Source organism: Piliocolobus tephrosceles, chromosome 4 (genome assembly GCF_002776525.5).
Source record: "Piliocolobus tephrosceles isolate RC106 chromosome 4, ASM277652v3, whole genome shotgun sequence".
NCBI classification, from domain to species: domain Eukaryota; kingdom Metazoa; phylum Chordata; class Mammalia; order Primates; family Cercopithecidae; genus Piliocolobus; species Piliocolobus tephrosceles.
The window spans coordinates 6073537-6095318 of record NC_045437.1 but is presented as its reverse complement, the minus strand read 5'-3'; the positions used below and the strand labels follow the sequence as shown (position 1 = coordinate 6095318).

General features: G+C 44.3%; 2 protein-coding genes across 3 annotated transcripts in view; one reads left to right on the top strand and one right to left on the bottom strand.

Annotated features, from left to right (window-relative positions):
* The window catches only part of SRD5A1 (steroid 5 alpha-reductase 1), a 38142-nt gene extending 23518 nt beyond the window's left edge, over positions 1–14624 (bottom strand). Inside the window, exon 1 of the mRNA XM_023218235.1 lies at positions 14080–14624. Within this exon, the coding sequence (XP_023074003.1) occupies positions 14080–14390 (311 nt within the window). The 5' untranslated portion in view covers positions 14391–14624. The remainder of the gene's footprint in view (positions 1–14079) is intronic.
* Positions 14592–21782, top strand: part of NSUN2 (NOP2/Sun RNA methyltransferase 2) — a 34174-nt gene continuing 26983 nt past the window's right edge. The window contains exons 1-4 of one of the 2 annotated variants that reach the window (XM_023218234.1): positions 14592–15066; positions 15193–15350; positions 15978–16082; positions 21651–21756. In XM_023218234.1, coding sequence (XP_023074002.1) covers positions 14971–15066; positions 15193–15350; positions 15978–16082; positions 21651–21756 — 465 coding nt within the window. In that variant the 5' untranslated portion in view covers positions 14592–14970. The remainder of the gene's footprint in view (positions 15067–15192; positions 15351–15977; positions 16083–21650; positions 21757–21782) is intronic. The other variant, XR_002732901.1, reaches the window with a different exon arrangement.

The following is a 21782-nucleotide window of genomic DNA, read 5'->3' as shown; positions in this document are numbered from 1 at the left end:
CTATAAACACCTCTATGCAAATAAACTAGAAAATCTAGAATAAATAAATAAATTCCTGGACACATACACCCTCCTAAGACTAAACCAGAAAGAAGTCGAATCCCTGAATAGACCAATAACAAATTCTGAAATTGAGGCAATAATTAATAGCCTACCAACCAAAAAAGGTCCAGTACCAGATGGATTCACAGCCGAATTCTACCAGAGGTACAAAAAGGAACTGTTACCATTCCTTCTGAAACTATTCCAAACAATAGAAAAAGAGGGAATCCTCCCTAACTCATTTTATGAGGCAAGCATCATTCTGATAGCAAAACCTGGTGGAGAAACAACACACAAAGAAAATTTCAGGGCAATATCTCTGATAAACATCGACGGGAAAATCCTCAATAAAATACTGGCAAACCAAATCCAGCAGCACATCAAAAAGCTTATCCACCACAATAAATCGGCTTCATCCCTGGGATGCAAGTCTGGTTCAACATGCACAAATCAATAAACGTAATCCATCACATGAAGAGAACCAATGACAAAAACCACATGATTATCACAATAGATGCAGAAAAGGCCTTCAACAAAATTCAACAGCTCTTCATGCTAAAAACTCTCAATAAACTAGGTATTGATGGAATGTATCTCAAAATAATAACACCTATTTATGACAAACCCACAGCCAATATAATACTGAATGAACAAAAACTGGAAGCATTCCCTTTGAAAACTGGCAGAAGACAAGGATGCCCTCTCTCACCACTCCTATTCAACATAGTATTGGAAGTTCTGGCTAGGGCAATCAGGCAAGGGAAAGAAATAAAGGGCACTGAATTAGGAAAAGAGGAAGTCAAACTGTCTCTGTTTGCAGATGACATGATTGTATATTTAGAAAACCCCATCGTCTCAGCCCAAAATATTCTTAAGCTGATAAGCAAATTCAGCAGTCTCAGGATACAAAACCAATGTGCAAAAATCACAAGCATTCCTATACACCAATAACAGACGAACAGCCAATCATGAGTGAATTCCCATTCACAATTGCTACAAAGAGAATAAAAAACCAAGGAATACAACTTATAAGGGATGTGAAAGACCTCTTCAAGGAGAACAACAAACCACTGCTAAAGGAAATCAGAGAGGACCAAACAAATGGATAAACATTCCATGCTCATGAGCAGGAAGAATCAATATCGTGAAAATGGCCATACCGCCCAAAGTAACTTATATATTCAATGCTATCCCCATCAAGCTACCATTGACTTTCTTCACAGAATTGGAAAAAACTACTTTAAATTTCATATGGAACCAAAAAAGAGCCCACACAGACAAGACAATCCTAAGCAAAAGGAACAAACCTGGAGGCATCATGCTACCTGACTTTAAACTATACTACAAGGCTACAGAAACCAAAACAGCATGGTACTGGTACCAAAACAGATATATAGACCACTGGAACAGAGCAGAGGCCTCAGAAATAACACCACACATCTACAACCATCTGATCTTTGACAAACCTGACAAAAACAAGCAATGGGGAAAGGATTCCCTATTTAATAAATGGTGTTGGGAAAATTGGCTAGCCATATGTACAAAGATGAAACTGGATCCCTTCCTTACACCTTCTACAAAAATTAACTCAAGATGGATTAAAGACTTAAACGTAAGACCTAAAACCATAAAAATCCTAGAAGAAAACATAGGTAATACCATTCAGGACATAGGCATGGGCACATACTTCATGACTAAAACAAGAAAACCAATGGCCAAAAAAGCCAAAATTGACAAATGGGCTCTAATTAACTAAAGAGCTTCTGCACAGAAAAAGAAACTATCATCAGAGTGAACAGGCAACCTATAGAATGGGAGAAAATTTTTACAATGTATCCATCTGACAAAGGGCTAATATCCAGAATCTATGAAGAACTTAAACAAATTTATAAGAAAAAAACAAACAAGCCCATCAAAAAGTGGGCAATGGATATGAACAGACACTTCTGAAAAGAAGACATTTATGCAGCCAACAAACATATGAAAAAATGCTCATCATCACTGGTCATTAGAGAAATGCAAATCAAAACCACAATGAGATAGCATCTCATGCCAGTTAGAATGGTGATCATTAAAAAGTCAGGAAACAACAGATGCTGGAGAGGATGTGGAGAAACACGAATGCTTTTACACTGTTGGTGGGAGTGTAAATTAGTTCAACCATTGTGGAAGACAGTGTGGTAATTCCTCAAGGATCTAGAACTAGAAATACCATTGCCCCAGCAATCCCATTACTGGGTATATACCCAAAGGATTATCAATCATTCTACTATAAGGACACATGCACATGTATGTTTATTGCAGCACTGTTCACAGTAGCAAAGACTTGGAACCAACCAAAATACCCATCAATGATAGTCTGGACAAAGAAAATGTGGCACATATACACCATGGAATACTATGCAGCCATAAAAAAGGATGAGTTCATGTCCTTTGCAGGGACATGGATGATGTTGGAAACCATCATTCTCAGCAAACTAACACAGGAACAGAAAACCAAATACCACATGTTCTCACTCATAAGTGGGAGCTGAACAATGAGAATACATGGACACAGGGAGAGGAACATCACACACCAGGGCCTGTCGGGAGGTGAGGCGTCGGGGGAAGGATAGCATTAGGAGAAATATCTAATGTAGACCATGGGTTGATGGGTACAGCAAACCACCATGGCACGTGTATACCTATGTAACAAACCTGCATGTTCTGCACATATACCCTAGATCTTAAAGTATAATAATAAAAAAAAATAAAAAAAATATATTGTGAAACTGAATTTAGATTTATGAAATCCAGACAATGTGAAAATAGAGTCAGGGTGGAGACTGGCTGCAAAGACACAAAGGGAGTTTTTTAGAGGAATACAACTGTTCCATCTCTTTATTTGCAGTGATGATTATATAACTATATGCAATCACCAAAATTCATCAAACTACAGACCTTTTTTTTTTTTTTTTGAGATGGAGTTTCGCTCTTGTCCAGCCTGGAGTGCAGTGGCGTGATCTTAGCTCACTGCAACCTCCACCTCCCAGGTAGAAGTGATTCTCCTGCCTCAGCCTCCTGAGTAGCTGGGATTACAGGCATGCGTTATCACACCCGGCTAATTTTGTATTTTTAGTAGAGACAGGGTTTCTCCATGTGGGTCAGGCTGGTCTCGAACTCCCGACCTCAGGTGATCCACCCGCTTCTACCTCCCAAAATGTTGGGATTACAGGCCTGAGCCATCGCGCCCAGCTCAAATTAGACTTAAAATGGGTGAATTTTATTATTTGTGAATTACACCTTAATAGAGCAGGAAAAAGTTTAAAGCTTGTTATTTGTTTCCATTCTGACCATTTGTGCCAGGGTAAAATCATAATTAGTCATTAGTTACGGTTATGAACATCAACAGTAATCACGTGATAATAGTAGCGTAATGCTGGCTGTGCATCCTCAAGCCACTCTCTCCCCAGCACTCCTACCCAACTCCTGGGGAAGACATTCACATAAGTCAAAGGCAGCCTCCAAGGTTCTCATCTCATTCAGGCCAGGATCCCTAGGAAGACTTCATACTGATTTACAGCAAACTACGTGTTGGCCAGACAATGGGTACCGTGCCTGGCATTTGCGATGCAGGCACACTGCAAGTGCTTGCATACCAACATTTTCTGTAGAACAAGCAGAATTTGGCTCTGATGGAGATAAGTGTGTGCTTCTTGGACTGTCATAGGCTCCCTTAAAAATAGGAGGCAATCTTGACTTGTGATCAGACATCCTTCTTGCCTCTGCCCATTTGTCAACCAGAACAGGAGGCCTTGTGTTAGACCCAGATGGACAGAATTAATGGCAGAAGACAGAGTGGCTCTCACTCTACCCCTCAGTGTACCAAGTTGAGAAGCACCAAGAGCTGGCAGCCCACTTCTGAAGTCAGCTTAGGAGATTCTCAATGTGGCAAAGAGCAGAAAGGACACCGGTATGAGAAAGTTGAGAGAAAACTTCCCTGACAATTATGGCCTCAAGATATTTCCCAGTAGGCAAACTGCAGGACAGAGCTGAGAAAGTGTTCGAATTCTAAGTCTGAAGAAATACAGAAAAAAAGAGCAAGACATAAAAATTGTGGGGAATATAAGGCCTGGATTTGGTTTAGAAAAAAGTCTGTTGAAATAGACAGGATTCAGTTCATAAGAGGTCGGGCCTCTGGACCTGAAAAAATTCCATCCTAAATTCAATAATGGATAACAGGAAGCAAGGTGAAAAAGAGGAGGAGAAAATATTAGCAAGCTTGAAATGCACAGAACTGAAAATGGTCTAAGACACTTCCGCATTGGATGTCACCCATTTAAACAATGGACAAATGCAGTGTGAGAGAAGCAACGCCCAGGAAACATTCTGCGTATGTGGTGGACGTTCCCTCCGGGAACCTTGTGGGTTGAATACTGACCTGAAAAACGTCAGCTGGCAATAACACTAGAACTGTGTCAAAAGAATATAATAGAGGATAATATTACCAGACTCCGCACTCACCAGCCTATTCCCAACTCACAGAAAAGCACTGGTCGGAGAAATTAGAACATTTAAGACGGGGAGGTCGAGGCAGCAGAATTTCTTCACAAAACAAAGGAAAATGAGGCTGCAACCAAAGTAGGCTATCAGGCGGCTCATGGGTTAGTGAAGGAAGGAAAGCTGCGCATCAATGGTGAGTTAATCAACACGGCAGCCAAAGAGGCGTGTCCAGAGAATACACACTTGTTTCTCACAATTAGCCTTTCGTGGAGAACACTTGCTATAGGAGTTAAGGACACTGGGAGCAACCTCGACAGTCAATTTAAACAAGGCAAGACCAGGTGCCGTGGCTCATGCCTGTAATCCTTTGGGAGGCCGAGGCAGGCAGATTGCTCGAGTCCAGGAATTCGTGACTAGCCTGGCAACATGACAAAACCCCCTCTCTACAAAAAATATGAAAATTAGCTGCGTGTGGCGGGACATGCCTGTAGTCCCAGCTACTCGGGAGGCTGAGGTGGGAGAATCATCTGAGCCTGGGAGGTGGAGGCTGCAGTGAGCTGAGGATCATGCCACTGCACTCCAGCTTGGGTGACAGAGTGAGATCTTGTCTCAAAATAATAATTAAAAAAAAAAAAAAAAGCAAGGCAGATGATGAGCATTCTTTGTTGGCTCTGGGTGAGTCTATGGATGTTACTGACACGGCTCAGTTGTTTATTCGAGGAGTTCACATCAAGGCTGAAGTGAATGAAGGATTAGGCTCTTTAGATAGTCTGTGTAGAACAACTACCAGTGAGAATATTTTCAAAGATGTTGAGAAAACACAAATTCAGTAGAATCCAAAGTGGAATCTGCTAAGCCGTTACAATTGATGGTGATAAGAATGTATGGGACAAAAAAACAAACAAATTACAAACTTACAAAGCTTGTAAAAATGTAAGGTGTTTCATGCGATTCTTTGTATCAGCAGGTCTTTTGCAAAAAATCTATTGTGTGTGATTGAGCCCATAGTGTCAACAATGAATGACAAGTCCTCTCATGGACTCAACCATCATCCGTTCTCTAACTTTTTGTCACAAATAAGCTGACTATGCTGATTTGTCCCACGTAAATACACCAGTTTGATGGCTTAATAAAATTTTACTGCATTATTTTGAGCTCAGAGCTGAGACTGAAAATTTTCTGAACAAGAACTGCCCTCACCACCGAGTTCTGAAGGGCTTTGGAAAGTAGCTTTTACTGAAGACTTGATAATAAATTCAACCTACAGCTGTAAGGCAAAACAGCACTCGTGCAAAACTCATACTGTGTTAAAGTCATTTTGATGACAACTGACATTGCTCCAATCACAAGTCATACCAAACTGCGTTCTGTACTTTCCATGCTATTAAAATTAAAAGAAGTGAGATCTCCATGCTCACACACATTTGCAGAGAATATAAATTCTAAGTTTAAGTACAGTGTGTTCGTGAACCTGGATTTCCATATTTCAAAATCCATTCAGCTGTGCAGTGGAAGAGTTGCCATCTAATCTTCCACAGGAAGATATGAATCTGCAACGTAATACGATAAGGAAAGGCAAAGATCAAGAGAAGAATCTAACGGGATTCCGTGAGTGCCTTCCAAAAGATGACCATGCTCAGTTAAAATCATATACCTGTGGACTGATGTCGATGCTTCCATTTACAGAGATAAAATACGTACAGTCTCATTACAAATCAATGCTACGAGAAGAACATTTACAATAGATGTTGATAATAGGAAACACTAACTTTGAATCCTAGTAAGTGAAATGTTATCCCTTACCAAAAGAATTCTATTCTTCTCATTAGACATATATTACCAAAAAATGCACTAAGATAATATGTTTTGAATTTACCACTGAAACTTTGTGTGAAAATTTGTTTTCTCTCATCATAAATACCTACCCAGTATCTTGGCCCACAAAGTCTAAGATATGTACTACCTGGCTCTTTCCAGAAAAGCCTGCCGACAATTAGTCTGAATTAGCACAAGTGTTATATTTTGGAGACATCAACTTGACTTCCTTAGAAAGTGCTCTTGCTCAGGGCACTGGTGCTACATGGCTGGAGCTGCTGCGATCTAGGTTTGGCTGTGCTCTGGAAGTGTATCTGCATTTTTGAATGACTTCTGCTCTAGCACATGCCCTGGATAAGACATTCACAAAGAACCTCAGGATAAGATTTGTCCCTCTTTTTTGTCTCATGTGAACGTCTCAGAACTGCAAGGACTGGAAACCAAGCCTTACAAAGATCGACACCAGTCTTTTCTGGTGTTCTCTGATTCCTGCCCTGGAAGGGGACACCAGTAACCCTGATGATGCCTAGGCCTGTCATAAAACCGCTGAAGTCAACAAAGCAGTGGACAGGGGAGGGGAGGGGAATGCTGCCTCTGCCTCCAACCACTAGGAGAAGGTGAGATCTTCCCCCAGACTTCCCTCTCTCTAGAGAGCTCTGACTTGGACCTAGGCACTCTGCTCCGAGGAAGCGCTCTGCCCCTCTCAGCACCTCCTGGAAGGCTTTTCTCATTTCGGGCCATTCTCTTCAGCTTTACTCAGTTTCCTTCCTTGGAAATCCATTGTTGTCGGCAAAGATTTTCCTTTGACTGTGGCCAATTTGGAACTCGCATGGGGTAGGGTCGGGAAGAAGGTGTCTAGGCATGGGTTTTACCTGAGTCTTTGTCTAGACTCTAGAGGGACAACAGCACTTTGGAGAGTACAGTGGACTCCAAGCATAAATGACAGGGTCCTACTTAGGGCCATGGGGCCAATTTCAGATAGCAAGGAAGGTGGGTGCACCTGCCTGGATATAAATTACTCATGGAACTCACAGCACATCAGTCTGCGGCCCAGACCACCCCAGTTAGGACAGGCGTGGGCACTCACAGCCCTTTCTCCTACACCGTCCCACTCGCACACAAAGTCAGCATTCCACAGAGGAACAATGGGAAACAACTATCCCCTCTCTTTGAGAAAATAAAGGATTGAACAAGGTGACAATCCCTTAGGATGGAAACCATATTTAAGAGAAACTATGAAGCACTTGGATTAAAAAGAACGTTAAGTAATGTGTTATAAATCTGTTTTCTGTTCTGATTACAAGCTAACGAATACAAAACAGTCAGGTCTGGGAAGCTACACAGAGACTCTGTTTGCTGATTCATCAGAGTAAATGTAAGATTAAATCTGAGACTTCGTTCTCCGTCATGTTAGTTTTCCTATTTTATCTTATTTCTTTCCATGTAAAGAACAAGACTTTGGCCTGGTGTGGTGGTAATGTCACCACTTTGAGAAGCCAAGGCAAGAAGACTGTTTGAGTCCAGAGGTTTGAGACCAGCCCAGGCAACATTGGGAGACCTCATCTCAATTAAAAAAAGAAAAAAGAATGATACTTGCTTTTCATCAAGTTGTTTTTATAACCCATGAAAACTGCAAACCTTGGTGTCTGTGAGGCCACCAGGAATGGGAGACAAGTTTGATGATGGAGCTGAACCGAGAGCATTAATGAGCTAGAATTTCTTTGGTGCTTCAATGACCAGGACGATTTGCAGTTGCCTTTTGGTTGAGTTTACAAGCTTAGATATAATATAAAAGTGCATCTTATAGTTCCTTATAGAAGTGTTTCTATAATTCCTAATCCTATACTAAATGCCCCTTTTTTTTTACACTGCAAACCTGTGACTATTGTCCCTATTTTACAGATCAGAACATGGAAGCTCGCAGGAATATGGTGACGTGGCCAGAGAACATCACAGCGGCAGGGCTGGCAATGTCCCCTTCCCAGGTGCTCGAGCCACCACACCATGAGGACCCATTGAGACGTGGAAATCTCTGGCTCGAGCATATGAAATTGTCGCTATCAGTCATTTTCACTAAGTGTTTCTATTAAGTCAAAAGAAATACCAACGGCCAAAAGTAGGTTACAAGATGTTGTATGTGTTTGTATGTTTGTATTTCCACTGCTTAGAAAAAAACTTATTAAAAACAATGAAAGATATGGGAAAAAGATAATACCACAATATTGTCAGCTTTATCTCTAAGATGAAATTATAGGCACCTTTTCTTTCTTTCCTTGAATTATTTTCTAAGTTTTCTACAACAAGCATGTATTTCACCTGTAAGTTTGTTCACATACAATATTGACAAATGTCTTAAGTCCTGGCACCTAACATTCAGAACAGACGGAATGAGAGACATGGAGAAATTCAGTTTCCTGGGCTAAATTCAATTTCCTAAAAAGGCTCAGTGAGAATCAGGCGAAATTAATAAACAAGCAAACACAGATTATCCATCTAAGGAAAAAGAAAGTACCCTATAAGCACCCAAGAAGAAAAATAGATTATCGAGAAGAACAAAATCATTGGGGCTGCTTCCCTGTCCGTTCTTACTCTCCGCGAGGTCTGTGGGGTGGCATCCACATAAGGGCACTGAGAACTCCAAACTTCTCAAACGTCTACTCCTAAGCAGCACTCGAGTGATTTCTCCAGCTATTCAAACCAGCAGAGTTACCCATACAGTATAAACCCAAGTAACTGGTAAATAAGTGTTCCTACTCATCTGCTCGACGTGATCTGCTCCAAAGGGGAAAGACTCAAAATATAATACAGTATGCATTCCGGGGATGAAAATGCAAACTTGGAATGACTAGTCTTTCAAACGTTTAAAGTAAGATTCTTGGGTTTTGTCATCTTGGAAGCAAGTTCTATGCCTATTTAATTCACACAGTGAACTAAAAAAGTATGTCTTGAAATATCTTCCCAACAAACTGGGAATAATAATCCCTTGGTTGACTTGTAACAAATAGGCATTTATTCAGCGAATGATTAGACTCTCAAAGCAACTGGACGTCATCTTTCAGGACAGCCTGTAATGTTGTACCGCCAGGTTTGGGAACAATGAAATAGAGAATTTGGTTATATGGGAGTAATTTAGGCCATGGTGGATTTAATGATTTTTAAATGTTTAAAATTGAGAGTGGTTAATTTTAATAATTGACTTTATTGCTTTTTTCCCTCAACAACTTGAGACCATTGAAATCTATAGCACTTCTTAGATTTGGGTCTGTTCCTTTCGCCTAGCATTTCCTTCTGTAAAAGACTTTTGAAATGATGGCCAAATTGCACAGCTGCCAACAAAGCATGTTTAAAATAAGCACTTGGCCATCATTATTTCACTTTTCATCATTCTACACTTTCGAATAGAAGTTTTTCTTTTCTCAGATTATTCCAATTCATGAGACAAGGGCCAAGGATTCAGTATGCCCTTATTAAAATAAATTAATTAGAAGGCCATTAGGCTGAGATGGTGTCTTGTGTCTTACATAAGCACATGGAAACCTAACAGTGGAAGGAAACTTAAACCAATCAGAAACTGCCAAGTGACTTCTAATGAGAGATTGTGCCAATCAGAAACCACCCACTAATCTCCGGGACATTCCACTCTGACCAATCAAATGCTTCCTTTGTCTTGCCTGTGCAAACACATCTTACAAAATCGCTTTCCTACAGGCCTTATAGGTGGAGCTTACACTGCTTGTGGTTTGGTGCTGATTCATGAATTGGTCTGCTCCAAAAAAATGCTACAACTTTTTTTTTTTTTTTTTTTAAATGAGTTTCGCTCTTGTTGCCCAGGCTGGACTGCACCTCCACCTCCAGATTCAAGTGATTCTCCTGCCTCAGCCTGCCAAGTAGCTGGGATTACAGGCATGTGCCATGACATCCAGCTAAATTTTGTATTTTTAGTATAGAGACAGCGTTTCGGCATGTTGGTCAGGCTAGTCTCGAACTCCTGACCTCGTGTGATCCACCTGCCTCAGCCTCCCAAAGTGCTGGGATTACAGGCATGAGCCACTGTGCCCAGCCTAAAAAACTACAATTTTAATGCACCTGATTTTATCTTTTAACATACTTCACCCTCAAAGTTCCCTGCTGTGTTTTAACATTACCCACGACACATTTAAAAGTGAAGCTGGGCTAGACTCCCCACAAGAGCCCACTAATAGAATTACATGCGAGAAACAAGGAATAAAAGTAGGTGCAATTTTTTTGAGGCACTATCGTCAGAGATAAAGACAGGAGCAAAGTCCCACAAGGTCATGGACCTGGCTGAGTACAGACCTGGGGCAGATGTCAGAAAGAGGAGACCTCAGGGCACCTGACTGTCTGCACTGTGGGCACCACTTGGCCACTAGTCCTAACAGAGGCAGTCACTGAGGGCTCCCGTGGCAAGCAGCACCTCCTGCTCAGGCTCCTCGGAGTTATTTGTTAAATGAATGTGCAACGAAGAGACAATCCCCTAACTCACTGCTGATAGTGGCGAAGGAAAATCCACGAGCAAAGCAGCCTGGGCTCAGGGAACACTGAACAAACCTGCCTGGGTGGAGAGAAAGAGCCTAAGGTCAGGCAGCAGTCTGCAAAGCTACCCTGCAACTCCAACACAGTTCAGAGCTAATGCCCTTGACTCCAGGAGAGTTTTGCTGTGTCTAGCAAAGCAGGATTTACAAACGAGGGTAAAGAAAGACCAGTGGGGAAGAGCGAAAAAGCCCAGCAAGAACCTACACAGGCGATGAGGACCTGGGTTACAGCACCAGCCCAGGGAAACAAAATAGAGGGCTAGGGAACAGGGTAGATGCAGCGGGGCATCACCGTAACCACAGAGCGGAGAGCAAAGGTGACAGGAGTAAGCACAGCCTTCAGAAGGCCCTAGGGAGGCCTGCCAGGAGGCTGGGGAAGGCACCTGCCTCCAGGGGCTGCCACTGTGCCAGATGCCACTCCACGTGCTGCATGACTAAGGCCCCAGTGAGACGCTGCCGCCCCTGCCCCCAAGAACCCAAGCGCCCTGGGATCAGAAGGAGGCCTCAGCACAGATAGGAGGCAGGCAATCTTTGTCGCCACCGCGAGCCCTAAAGATGTTCCTGAAAATGTCCTTTGCCCTCCTGGGGGAACTGGTCAGGACCACAGCTCATCCTGCGTCACGGCTATTCCCCTACCCCAGCCCTGTCCCCTTCCAGGCAGCCTGTCCTTCCCTCTCTGGTGTTTGTGTCCAAAAGACCCCACAGATTCTCCACAACCTGTCTTTTACTCCTCAACTAAAAGGGAACGTCTTGTCACTATATCCCCAGCACAACACCAGGTCTAGAAATCCTCACTGGCATATAGGTCCTCAGTGTTTGCTGAATAAATACATGAAAGCGCACTATTCCCTCTATCCTTTCCTGCACTTTTCCTCCCTCCTGAGCTGACTGTCCTGTACTCATTGTTCCTGGAACTGTCAGTTGCTCTGGCAAGAGCTGTAGCTCTGCTGCTGCCTTCAGGCCTCATGAACTGTGGAAAGTCCCTGGACTGGGCTCTGGTCCTCGCCACTCCCAAAAGAGGCTCTAGCTCCCCAGGGCAGGGCCCAACCTCACTCCTGCGAAACCTCACAGCTCAGCACTGGGCCTGTGAGCACACCTGTCAGGTTTTGTAAGGTGCTACTGGCTCTGCCTGGCCAGTGCCTCCTCAGGCTCACCTTTCTCCTGCTTCTAAGAGTCATCCTTGTACCCACAGCCTCCTCTCACTGGGTCTGGTGTTCTCTGCAGGGCCCTGTGCAAATAAGGGGCTCCAGGACGCTTCCAGGGGCTGCTGGGATGGTTTGTGTTCAGTGCTAAATGCTGTTTCCACTCTGGTTCTCTTCCAAGTGCTCATGACTTAGATCAAATGACTGTTTAATAAATTAGTTGCTTGGGTAGAATGGAAAATGTTTATCTCTTCTATTTGGAAAACGTAAATGTCCCCAAACCACATAGGCTATGTACACAATAACATGTACAACCCCCCCCTCCCCCCAAAAAAATAGCCTAGCAGTTTTAAAAAACTATACCTGACCCAGCCAATCCTCTTGGAGCAGCTTTTAAACTATTAGTATAGGAAGTGGGTTTTCGTCCTAGCAGCTCCTCATCCAACAGCCTCAGGGAAGACAGCAGCATGCTGTGTCTCCATGTTTTACTCTGTATGAATGAGCTGTTCAAGTTCTATCATTCAAGGTGACCCTGGCCCTTTGGGAGGTTGCATTCATTTTTTTGCTTGAGTGAATGTAGGTACAATTAAACATGATGTCTCCAGTTAAAAAGCTTCCATTTGGAATGTCAGGCAAAACTTTGTAAAGTGCTCCATTTTCCATTTTCAATGCCACAGTTTTGCTGGCACATGAGGCTGGCAGCAGTGTACATGAATGACACACAGAGTACATGTCTGGATGTGCATTTATACATGTGTAGCAATGGTTGATCCTATTCCAAAAAAAAAAAATCTTCGCTGGAATGCATGACACCAGGAAAAGAACAGAGGCTTATAAAGACACACTGAGTTCTTCCTGTCTCGGTGGGAAGTAGGTGTTTTAAGGTGGGACCCCAAATCAGAAAGGTTGGGTAAACGGCCCATAGTCACATAGCCAGTGAGTTCAACTTCCTTGGGTGCAGAGACATCCTTTTAACGGTGAAGCTTTCCAGAGCCTGAATGAAAACATTTAAAATTTGATTTTGAACTTTTGACCTGCCGTTTGTTTTAGCTGTGTAAAAGCCAAAAGATAAGACCTGGAGAGAACCCCAACTTACTACAAGACTTGAAGATTTCAGACACAGCCAGTTTTCAAATATTCAAAAAAAAAAAAAAAAAAAAAAAACACCTTGAAAGATTTAGAAGTCATCTTTAAGACTTGATTTGTGTAAGGTTTAAGGTTGTTGCCTGGAAAGCCACCCCCACAATCCTGGGGTCCCTTGCATAAGGTGGAGATGAAAGTGTGAAAGTGATCAAGCCTATATATCGAAACTACTAGGCAATTTTAGCATACCAGGTTTCCAGTTGCAGCTGATCACTTGGCTGGGAGAAAACAGCTCCACCATCACCAAAGATACCAAAGGGGGAAGCGGCTTAGAAACCAGTGGCCCTCAAGACTGAAGACCATCAGCATTAGACTCTAGGTCACCCACCCAACCCCCCGCCCCCGCAGTCGTGATCTAAGGGAACAAAATCTAGTCTTCATTTTAATTTTATATTTTTACTTTTTAATTCTTTATTTTTATTTATTTAATTTTGAGACAGAGTCTCGCTCTGTCACTCAGGCTGGAGGGCAGTGGCGAGATCTCGGTTCACTGTAACCTCCGCCTCCCGGGGGTTCAAGCTCTTCTCCCATCTCAGCCTCCCGAGTAACTGGGATTACAGACAGGCGCCACCGCGCCCGGCTAAGGAAACCAAACCTAGGACCAACGAGTGGCTCTTTCCAGATCAGTTTCATCATGGTTTTTTCCATCACTCCCTTCTAGTCCTTTGCTTCCTGCCCTTTCTAGACGAATCCCTTCTGGTTTCCAAACACCCGGGGCGGGGGACTCGGAGAGGGGACCCCAGGGGCGGCAGGGGAAGGGGACCCGTGCAGATGCGGGACGCCCCGGGGCTTTGGCAGGGAGAGGGTATCCGGGTTGGGGAGGCTTCGGGGAGAGGGCACCGAGCAGTGAGGGGAGGGTCGGAGAGGACGCCGGGCCGGGGGTCGGGGGCCGGGGACGTTACCGATGCCCGTAGTGGACGAGGAACATGGCCAGGAGGATGCAGTTGGGCGCGCTGCGGAGGCGCGGGGCAGACTCGCTGGCATACTGGTAGAGCGGCAGAGCCAGCGAGGGCAGCTCCTGCACCACCCAGGCGGCCCGCGCCGGCACTCGGACCCTAAAGCTGGGCGACGCGTGACGGCCGTACGCCAAGTTCGTCTCACGATTCCGCGCTAAGACCGCGCAGCCCACGGCGCACTGCAGGTAGGCGAGCGCGGCCAGCATGCGCTCCTCGGCCAGCAGGCGCTCCTCCGCCACCGCCGTCGCCGTCGCCATCGCCGGGGCAGGGCAGCGTGCTCCATGCCCCAGAGGCCGCGGCAGGCACCATATAAGGCGGCGGCGCGGGGGCGGGACAGGCGGCTACCCGAGTCCCGCACTGCCGGGACACTGCAGAAAGGGTTCTCAGTCCAAGCTTTTCCAGGGCAGCCGGGGCTGTGGGCGCGGCCCCGGGGGCGGGGTGAGCTCCTGCGCGGGGAGGGACCTGCAAGCGCCCCGCCCACGCCGGGCCGCCGTAACCCGGCGCCGCTCTGCGCACTGGCGGCCTCAGGCTGTCCGCGGAGCTCCCTGAGACCGCGTGGGAAACCCGGGCGCTTCGCGCGGAGACGCCTTCGTGGCTGCTTCCTGGAGCCTTTTTCCCCCTCAGAGCTGTCCGCGGTTTTCCCTCTCTCGCTGCTTTTAGGGAAGACGGGTTGTGCGCTTTAGGCTTATTCCTGGACGGTCCCCAAAGGCCCCCGAAAGGACCAGGCCCGGACACGTGGGGCCTTGGTTTCCGGCCGGAAGTCCCGGGAGCTGTAGGGCTCGAGTTTTGGCCGTGGCGGGCAGGTTTTTGCGTGCTGCGCGTGCGGCCGCGTGGGCTATGGGGCGGCGGTCGCGGGGCCGGCGGCTCCAGCAACAACAGCGGCCAGAGGACGCGGAGGATGGCGCCGAGGGCAGTGGAAAGCGCGGCGAGGCGGTAGGAGCCGGGACCCGGCGGGCGGGCCAGGAGCTCCTCGTGGACCTCCCGGACCCCGAGGCCTCCGAAGCGGCGGCGAGGGGCGGCTCCTCGGGCCTCGGGGTAGACGTCCCTTTCCTTTCTCAGGGCTGGGAAGGAGGCTACCCCGAGATCGTCAAGGAGAACAAGCTGTTCGAGCACTACTACCGGGAACTCAAGATCGTGCCCGAGGGCGAGTGGGGCCAGTTCATGGACGCTCTCAGGGAGCCCCTCCCGGCCACTTTAAGAATTACTGGTTACAAAAGGTAGGGGGGCAATGCCTGATTTTTTGGGAGTTGGGGCCAGGATGCTGGCGGTTAAAGGCGATGGTGTTTTCTCCGACAAGTGTTACAATGCCAGAGAACCGTGGCGTTTCAGCGGTTTGGATTCAGGAAGCATTGAGGTGGGAGCACAGGGTCCAATGAAATGGTCACGGAGGTATTGCAGGTGCAAGGTTAGAAGAGGAAATGAAAATGGGATCTGAGGAAGATTCGGTTCCTGGGGAATCTTCCAGGAGGGAAGCTGAGGGTCTTACCTTTTGGAACGTAAGAGAATTTATAGAGAATGCATAAAATCCCTTGGTCCCCCCCCCCCCCCCGCCCCCGCGCCTCTCCCCCATCTTTGTAGTTACATTTTTCTAAATGAGTCGCAAGTAAAACTAAAACTGTAGGTATACTTAGAAGAGAAGGAATGCAGTGTTGCTCTTAGGGATAAACAGTGTGGATTGCTTAAATTTTGAAGGGATACAGTGTAAAAGTAGTGACTGAAGAATGTTTACTCTCCATGCAAAAGTTGGTTTTAGTTTTAAAATACTTGCAGTCTTAAATTTAAAAAGATACGATGTATTAGCTTAGCTTTCTAGATCAGTTTGACACTTTCTTGTTTTTCAATAGCCATGCAAAAGAGATTCTCCATTGCTTAAAGAACAAATATTTTAAGGAATTGGAGGACCTGGAGGTGGATGGTCAGAAAGTTGAAGTTCCACAGCCACTGAGTTGGTAGGTGCCACAATGCTTCATGCCGATTATTTGCTTAGGATATTAATCTCTATCAGTTGAATTATATTTCTTGGTGCTGCATTTGCTGTTAACATGAAAGAGCCTGGGTATACTTGGCAAACATCCTAATGTTTTAGTACCTGGTGCTTTTATCAACATTACATTGGTATCCAAGTTTTCATGCGATTTGCAACTTTATGAGTCACTGAGTTCAGCCAACTCTTCCTAGTACGTCCAACCTCTTCCTTTATGTCACCACGTCTGCCAGCTCCATGTTACAGCCCTTGTTTTCTCATCAAAACTGTTGCAGAGTGGCTTCTTTGCCTTCAGAAAAAGGACGGACTTAGCTTGGCAACAGTCTCCTGGTAGGTGGTCTCTTAGTGTTTTCAGACTGGTTACCACTGTCTGCTGTCAGGTTGTCTCCTGCTACTTCCCAGTACAGACTGCACCAGCCAGTGTAGCATTTCTGAGTCTTGGCACCCATGCGTACTACTACTCCGGGAGCCACCTCTTTCTTGACCTGTCCTGCAGGTGCCCTCTGGGTTACCTATTCCTCATGGCTCAGTTCTAGTCTCAGTTGTATGAAGGTGATCCCTTGTGCTGACAGCATCTTGTAAAGATGCTTGGAGAACTCCAGAGGCGCCAGTCCTTCGGTTAACTTATAAGTGGAAAAGCAGTTATTATTAACTTTGAGGTATTGAGTTCTCAGAAAAGAAAAGTAATGCACGAAAAGGTGAATTAAGCCTTTGTTTGTTTGTTTGTTTTGAGACGGAGTCTCACTCTGTCGCCCAGGTTGGAGTACAGTGGCATGATCTTGGCTCACTGCAAGTTCCACCTCCCGGGTTCATGCCATTCTCCCGCCTCAGTCTCCTGAGTAGCTGGGACTACAGGCGCCCGCCACCACACCAGACTAATTTTTTGTATTTTTAGTAGAGACAGGGTTTCACCATGTTAGCCAGGATGGTCTCCATCTCCTGACCTCATGACCCACCCACCTCGGCCTCCCAAAGTGCTGGGATTACAGGCGTGAGCCACTGCGCCCTGCCGAATTAAGTGTTTTGCATCAACTTTTGAGGTTTTGACTCTTCCAGTACATAGTGTTATCTTTCCTTTCTAGATAACCTTTAGTGTTCACAAATCGAGGTCAGATTTTCATTAATCATGGGGTACAGATTTGCTTACTTTTCTTTCATTGGCTATTTGGATTTTCATAGTCTATCACAGATAAGCTTATACATTCACAATGAATGCCGACTGGCCAAACATTAAGTCAGTATTCAACCAGTATCAAGACCAAATATCACCATCATGGAATGTGTTTCTGGGATATAGGAATAAATATGACCAACATCGTGAAACCCCATCTGTACTAAAAATACAAAAATTTGACCGTCATGGTGGCACACACCTAAAATCCCAGCCACTAGGGAGGCTGAGGCATGAGAATCGCTTGAACCCAGGAGGTGGAGGTTTCAGTGAGCCAAGATCATACCACTGTGCTCCAGCCTGGGCCACAGAGCAAGACCCCATCTCAAAAAAGAAAAAAATAATAGATATGCCATATCTTAGATTTTTAAAAGCTTGAAGGGTACAGTATAGGAAAATGATTCAGGTGCTAGGTTGCTGTTAGTGGTCACTAATTGTCCACTGTAGTGAGGTCAGTGGAAAGGGTAGATATTTTCCAGCCTCTAGTTACGGCATTGCTGAGAAGAGGTAGCCTTCATGAGATCAAACTTTTCTTCCTCCTAGTAACTAGTAACTAGGTTGTAGACTTTTCTCAAGTCGTTTGAAGATTACATTGACAACACTGATTATGTTCTGCTTGAAGTAGAGGTCTGATATTGTGGTAGTCCATTTTCATGCTGTTATAAGGACATACCCGAGTAATGTGTGTATAAAGGAAAGAGGCTTAATTGACTCACATTTCCACATGGCGGGGGACTCCTCAGGAACCTTAAAATCATGGCAGAAGGTCTTTCTTCACAGGGCGGCAGGAGAGAGAATGAGTGCCGAGCAAAGGAAGAAGCCCTTTGTAAACCATCCGATCTCCCCCTGAAAACAGACTCACTGTCGTGAGAGTGACGGTTCACTGCAGCCTCACAACATGAGGGAAACTGCCCCCGTGGTTTAATTATCTCCACCTGGTCTTGCTCTTGACACGTGGGGAATATTACAATTCAAGGTGACATTGGGGTGGGAACACAGAGCCAAACCATATAAATATCTTAATATTCTTAAGAATTTAAGAATCATTAAATTATTTAGTGATTCTCCTTGGGCATGTTTGTATTTTTAGCAGTGATGGATGTATGTGCTGCTTCACACAATCACCTGGAAACATTTGTTTCTAAAACCTTGTGTTTAGAAGTACAGAGATGGGATAAGAAATGCTTTTAAGATGGAGTTCCTGTCCAGGAGGAGGGTTTCAGCATGCGTCTGTAGGGAAGAGGTGTGTTCTCAAGGCACGTCAGTGCGGGCATTTTCTTCTGCAGGCTCCAGCAAACTAGGAGAAACCATGCGATGTTAATAATAAGGCTTGCTAGCTTTTAACTGTAGTCTGCAAACTACAGTTAAACTTTGATTCGATCAGCCCTTTTAACGTTTAATGGCTGCTTTTCCACCTTGTTTGTTGAACAACGTGTCTGGGTGTGTGACAAGGTAATTACCAAACTCTTAGAATCTGCAGGTTGTCTGTAGTTGAAGAATGAAAGCGAATGAATCGCTGTCTGCCAACAGCCAGTTATGTTTTTGTTTGCTTTAATTTTCTGAACACACAGCTGAAGGGTATGAACAAAACGTTGTATGATTTAGGTTTCTAATACTTGGCTTTTTCCAAGTAATGTATGTATCAATAAATTTCCAATGATAATGTATCAAGGATGGTTTCTGCATTTTATTTTGAGACAGGGTCTCACTCTGTCACCCAGGCTGGAGTGCAGTGATGTCATGACGGTTCACTGCAGCCTTGACCTCCCAGGCTCAAGCGATCCTCCCACCTCAGCCTCCCGAGTAGCTCGGACTACAGGTGCATGCCACCATGCCTGGCTAATCTGTTTATTTTTTGTAGAGATGGAGTTTCACCGTGTTGCCCAGGCTGGTCTTGAATTCCAGGGCTCAAGCGATCCTCCTACCTTGGTTTCCCAGAGTGCTGGGATTAGAGACGTGAGCCACCATTCCTGGCCAGTGCCAGTTTCTTGGCAGCTTTGTTCTCTGAACATTTATTTATTCAAATTCACCTGTCAGTTTTAGGATACTAAATCTCTCAGCAAGCAAGTAAAGCAGAAGCTTTTCAGGACTTCTGGTAGTTTTCTGTATTGCTCAAGATGCAGAAATAGATCATGTAATATTCCCAATTCTCTGGTACATAGTGAAATACAATTTAGGAAAGTGTTTTTTGGAACTACATTTTCTAGAAGGAAAGTTATGTATCGTACCATAGCTTGGGCCAATTTCATTTTTTTTCTTATATTCGTAGACTCAGAACAATGAGAAATTATCCTAAAGCATTCTTAAAAAAGCATTGTTTTGACAACCAGTTGTTCAGAGTGCATCTTATTGTCATTCTATTTATGTGCTGTTTATGTATTTATTTTTTTTTTGAGACAAGTCTCTGTCGCCCAGGTTGGAGTGCAGTGGCATGATCTCAGCTCACTGCAACCTCCACCTCCTGGGCTCAGGTGATCCTCCCACCTCAGCGTCCCAAGTAGCTGGGATTACAGGCCCACGTCACCACACCCAGCTGTCTTTTGTATTTTTTGTAGAGATGGGGTTTTGCCATGTTGGACAGGCTGTTGTTAAACTCCTGACCTCAAGTGATCTGCCCACCTTGGTTTCCCAAAGTGCTGGTATTATAGGCATGAGCCACTGCACCTGGCATATTTATGTGCTTTTTAATGTCTAGTTTGAGGATGGTTTGTCATAGATGTTGTATATATTTACAGAGTTCTTACCACTTGAGAATTGTTGACGTGCGAAGATGACAGTGGTCCTTTTAATTTATCCTTTAAAAGGCCCAAGTAAGATTTTTTCTTAAAATATACGGACTTGGCCGGGCGCGGTGGCTCAAACCTGTAATCCCAGCACTTTGGGAGGCCGAGACGGGCGGATCACGAGGTCAGGAGATCGAGACCATCCTGGCTAACACGGTGAAACCCCGTCTCTACTAAAAAATACAAAAAACTAGCCGGGCGATTTGGCGGGTGCCTGTAGTCCCAGCTACTCGGGAGGCTGAGGCAGGAGGATGGTGTAAACCTAGGAGGCGGAGCTTGCAGTGAGCTGAGATCCGGCCACTGCACTCCAGCCTGGGCGGCAGAGCGAGACTCCGTCTCAAAAAAAAAAATAAAGGAAAATATACGGACTAAATTTGAATTAAGTAACTAAAAAATATACCTCTTTAAGATCATTTTGTTTGATGTTAAAATCTATACAACGATTTGACAAACATTTTTTTGGCTCATAAAAAGATGATGCTGTTCCTCAAGCTATATAAGAAACATAATTTAAAAAAATTTCTTGTAGAAACAGTGCCTCGCTTTGTTGCCCAGGCTGTTCTCTGTACCCAGAGGAAACGTACGTTTATCTGTTATTTTCTTGTTTGTATTTAACTATTAAAGAGTTCCTAAATGTTTCTATTCATAAGATCAGCAGCCTTCACAATTATAAATACTGTAAAATTTTAATCTTGTTATAGTACATTTACATTTTGACTATCAGAAATTTGACGAATAAGACATGTAAGGGTATATTTGTTCAAAGTGTATCTAGACTGCTTGTCTGTATTTAAAAATGAAACTTCAGCTCTTTACAATAAATCTAAATGGCATGTGGTGTTCATATTGATGTTTTGGTGATTTGGTAACTTACATGATCATACTAGCTTTGACACCCAGGCTGGAGTGCAGTGATGTCATGATGGTTCACTGCAGCCTTGACCTCCCAGGTTCAAATATATTCACAGAAATGATGGCAGGAAATGCTTTATTCTTAGTTATATATAGGTAACAGCCTAGGAGCTCAAATTAATACATTAGTGGTTTCCAAGGTAGGGATTTTTTTGGTATGTAAAATATTTTAGTACATTATTGAACTGATATTAGACATAATGAAAAATATATTTTAAAAAAACTCTAATCAGATGTTTGTGGAACACTCTGACACTGCATTATTTTGATTCTGTGCAGTCTGCACATTAAGTAAGTCATCTTGTATCTTTTTATTTCTGATGACCTTACCGTTGTTACCTTATACTGGTCAAGAGCAGAGGAGTGTTCACTTTTCCATCTGATCTTGAACGTTTCATCATTATAATTTTGCAATAATATGCATATGTCTTGTAATCCCCCATGAGTCTCCTGTTTCTGATTGGCACATGGCGTAGCTAGAGCCATGTTCCTTATGCCTACAGGGACATCTCTGAGTGTTGCTGACTGTCCTTAGAGAATTGTGAATAGGAACAGGGAGAACAACATTTGAAGTCTCTTTTGGCATGTGACTGATAGAAGCACAAAGTTGTCAACAGAGGACTTCACTGTTTATAATCCATGAATGTTTTGCTTTCTTTTTGGTCAGGTATCCTGAAGAACTTGCCTGGCACACAAATTTAAGTCGAAAAATCTTGAGAAAATCGCCACAGTTGGAAAAGTTTCATCAGTTTCTAGTTAGTGAAACTGAATCTGTAAGTTGATTTCTTTAGATTTGCTA